General features: G+C 57.8%; 2 protein-coding genes across 2 annotated transcripts in view; one reads left to right on the forward strand and one right to left on the reverse strand.

Annotated features, from left to right (window-relative positions):
- The window catches only part of EMH_0000970 (uncharacterized protein), a gene marked incomplete at both ends in the record, with an annotated part of 1912 nt that extends 1675 nt beyond the window's left edge, over window positions 1–237 (reverse strand). The window contains 1 exon segment of the mRNA XM_013495406.1: window positions 95–237. Coding sequence (XP_013350860.1) covers window positions 95–237 — 143 coding nt within the window.
- A 277-nt stretch (window positions 238–514) lies between these two features.
- EMH_0000980 (uncharacterized protein) lies at window positions 515–2935 on the forward strand (the record flags this gene model as incomplete). Its single annotated transcript, XM_013495407.1, has 1 exon — window positions 515–2935. One exon carries the CDS (start codon window positions 515–517, stop codon window positions 2933–2935), a length of 2421 nt encoding a protein of 806 aa, XP_013350861.1.
- Between the last annotated feature and the right edge of the window lie 302 nt (window positions 2936–3237).

Here is a 3237-nt window from a genome sequence, read left to right on the forward strand (position 1 = left end):
TATAAACAATTAAAAATAATATTATTATCATTTAAATCCTATTCGTGCTGCAGTTTATTCTTTGCTGCTGCTGCTGATGCTGCTGCTGCCTAACTGCTGCTGCAGCTCCACTGCTGCAGCCAGCAGCAGCGGCAGCTGCTGCTGCTGCGTGGGGTCTGCTGCTGTGCTGCCCGGCTGCTGCTGCTGGGCCCCCTGCTGCTGCTGCAACTGCCACGGGGCTGTTGCTGCTGCATGCATGCAGCAGCAGCAGCAGCAGCAGCAATTTGCTGCTAAATAAATATCTCATAAGAGTTTAGTATTGAGTCAGAAATATTAAACTTTCGTCCTAGCAGCGGGCGTCTTTGTAGTTGCTGCAGCAGCAACAGCAGCAGCAGCAGCAGCAGCTGCTGCNTCGTCCTAGCAGCGGGCGTCTTTGTAGTTGCTGCAGCAGCAACAGCAGCAGCAGCAGCAGCAGCTGCTGCAGCAAACATCAGCAGACAGCAGCCCCCCCGTAGCCGCTTTGTAGCTTGCAGCCATGGATACCGAAGCAGCAGCAGCAGCAGCAGCAGCTGCTGCTGCTGCTGCTGCGCCTGCTGCTGCTGCTGTTCCTGATGCAGCTGTATGGAGTGAGGGGGACGCGCAGCAGCAGCAGCAGCTGCAGCAGGATATTGCTGCTTCTGAGCAGCAGCTGGCAGAGCTGCAGCAGCAGCAGCAGACGCTGCAGCAGCTGCTGCAGCAATGTGGATCGGAGACAGAGAGGAGTGAGATAGCAGAAGCAGCAGCAGCAACAGCAGCAGCAGCAGCAGACACAGCATCAGCTCTTGAGCTCATGAGGACTTCGCTGCTGGAGTCTCGCCGGCTGCAGCTGCAGCGGCAGCTGCTGCACCTGCAGCAGGGAGAACAGCAGCAGCAGCAGCAGCAGCAACAGCAGCAGCAGCAGCAGCAGCAGCAGCAGGATGAAGGAGAAGGCAGCAGCAGCGACTCAGCTATGAGTCTCTCGGACTGCGACTTGAGCAGCGGCGCTTCTGACGCGGGCTCATGCAGCAGCAGCAGCAGCAGCAGCAGCAGCAGCAGCGAGAGCAGCAGCAGCAGCAGCAGCAGCAGCAGCAGACAGGAAGGTAGTCTCTGTGTCTTTGCTGCGATGCAGAGAAGCGGCGAGGCGCTGCTGCAGTACGGGCGGGTCCGAGCGGTGGTGCGCAGCAGCCCGCTGCTGCAGCAGCTGGTGCTTGGCAGCAGCAGCAGCAGCAGCAGCAGCAACAGCAGCAGCAGCAGCAACAGCAGCAGCAGCGGCGACGATGAGTTCTCTGCAGTGTGTGATGCGTTGCCGTCGGGGGGGATTGAGCTCCGCACAGCATTGCTGCTGGAACAGCAGCAGCAGCAGCAGCAGCAGCAGCAACAGCAGCAGCAGCAACAGCAACAGCAGCAGCAGCAGCAGGAACAGCAGCAGCAGCAGCAGCCGCTGCTGCTGGTGGTGCCGGCGTGCCCAGAAGAAAATAGGGAGGCTCCATGTACTCACCTTTTAGCTGCTACTGCTGCTGCTGCTGCTGCATTTCGCGCTGCAGCAGAAGCTGCTACACAGCAGCAGCAGCAGCAACAGCAGCAGCAGCAACACCAGCAGCAGCAGCAGCAGCAGCAGAAGGGTGTTGAGTCTATGGCTCAGCGAGAAGCGGCAGCAGCAGTGGGCCTTCAGCTGGCAGCTGACGGTGCAGCAGCAGCAGCAGCAGCAACAGCAGCAGCAGCAGCAGGCGCAGTGTCGCTGCAGCAGCTGCAGCAGGCGTGTCCTTATGGCTGCTGCTGCCGCTGGAGCCATGGTTTGCTGCTGCCTGCTGCTGCAGCAACACTCGTCAGCTTCTCTCCTCGCAAAGCTATTGAGCAGCAGCAGCAGCAGCAGAAGCAGCAACAGCAGCAACAGCAGCAGCAGCAACAGCAGCAGCAGCAGCAGCAGCAGCAACAAGGGGTGTTGGTGCGCGGCAGCTCAGTTCTCGTCCGGGTGCAGCAGCAGCGGTGGCAGCGAGGCACCCTGCGGCTGCTGCTGCGCAGGAGGAGACATGCAGCAGCAGCAGCAGCAGCAGAAGATAGTGCTGCTGCTGCTGCTGCTGTTGCTGCATCGGTGTTGCCTCTCTCGGGTGCTGCTGCGAGAAAACAGCAAAAGCTGCTGCAGCAGCAGCAGCAGCAGCAGCAGTATACGTGGTTTGCTCGCGTGCGGCTGGATAGCAACAGCAGCAGCAGCAGCAGCAGCAGCAACAGCAGCAGCGCCAACAGCAGCAGAGGAAATGTGCATATGTGTAGGGTGCAGGAGCTGTTACCCGCACTGCAGCAGCAGCAGCAGCAACAGCAGCAGCAGCAGCAGCAGCAGCAGGCCGATGCTTCTGTGGCTGCTCCGCGTCAGAAATTGCTTCGCAGCAGCAGCAACAGCAGCAGCAGCAGCAGCAGCAGCAGCAGCAGCAGCGAGTCAGATATAGCCGTAGAAATAGAAGGAAGCGATGAGGAGCTGTCTGAGGGGGAGCAGCAGCAGCAGCAGCAAAAGGTGCTGCGGCTGCAGCAGCTAGTAGGAAAGACAGCAGCAGCAGCAGCAGCAGAAATGCTGCGGCGGCAGCCTCGCTGCCCGCGCAGCAGCTGGTGGCGGCCTAAGCGCAGCACAGAAAACATCAGCAGCAGCAGCAGCAACAGCAGCAGCAGCAGCAGCAGCAGCAGCAGCAGCAGCAGCTGCCCGCTCAGCAGCAGCAAATATTTCGGTGTATGGATGCTTCACACAAACGCTGTGGGGCTGCATATTATGCAGAGGTGGGGATACACCCCAGGCGAGTGTATAGGCAGGAGACAGCGGCAGCAGCAGCAGCAGCAGCAGCAGCAGCAGCAGCAGCAGATGCTGCAGCAGCAGCAGGGGGAACAGCAGAAGGGAGAACAGCAGCAGGAACAGCAAACTGTGCTGCTGAATCCGCTGCCTATTGAGTGAGCTTAGTTGCTGCTATGCAGCTCTTGCTGCTGCTGTTGCTGCTGTTGCTGCTGCTGTTGCTGCTGCTGTTGCTGCTGTTGCTGCTGCTGTTGCTGCTGCTGTTTTTTTTTTGTTTTATCTGTTGGCGTTTGGGGTATATCTGCGCTCCTACGTGTTGTATTTTTTTCTTTTTTTTTTCTTTTTTTTCTCTTTTTCTTCTCGCACCAACATAAATAAACAAACAAACAAATATATTTATTTATTTATTTATTTATTTATTTATTTAATAATCCTCAAAGAAAGGCTCCGCCTCTATAACCTGT

This window comes from Eimeria mitis, genomic scaffold (assembly GCF_000499745.2).
Source record: "Eimeria mitis Houghton genomic scaffold, Emh_scaff156, whole genome shotgun sequence".
NCBI lineage: Eukaryota > Apicomplexa > Conoidasida > Eucoccidiorida > Eimeriidae > Eimeria > Eimeria mitis.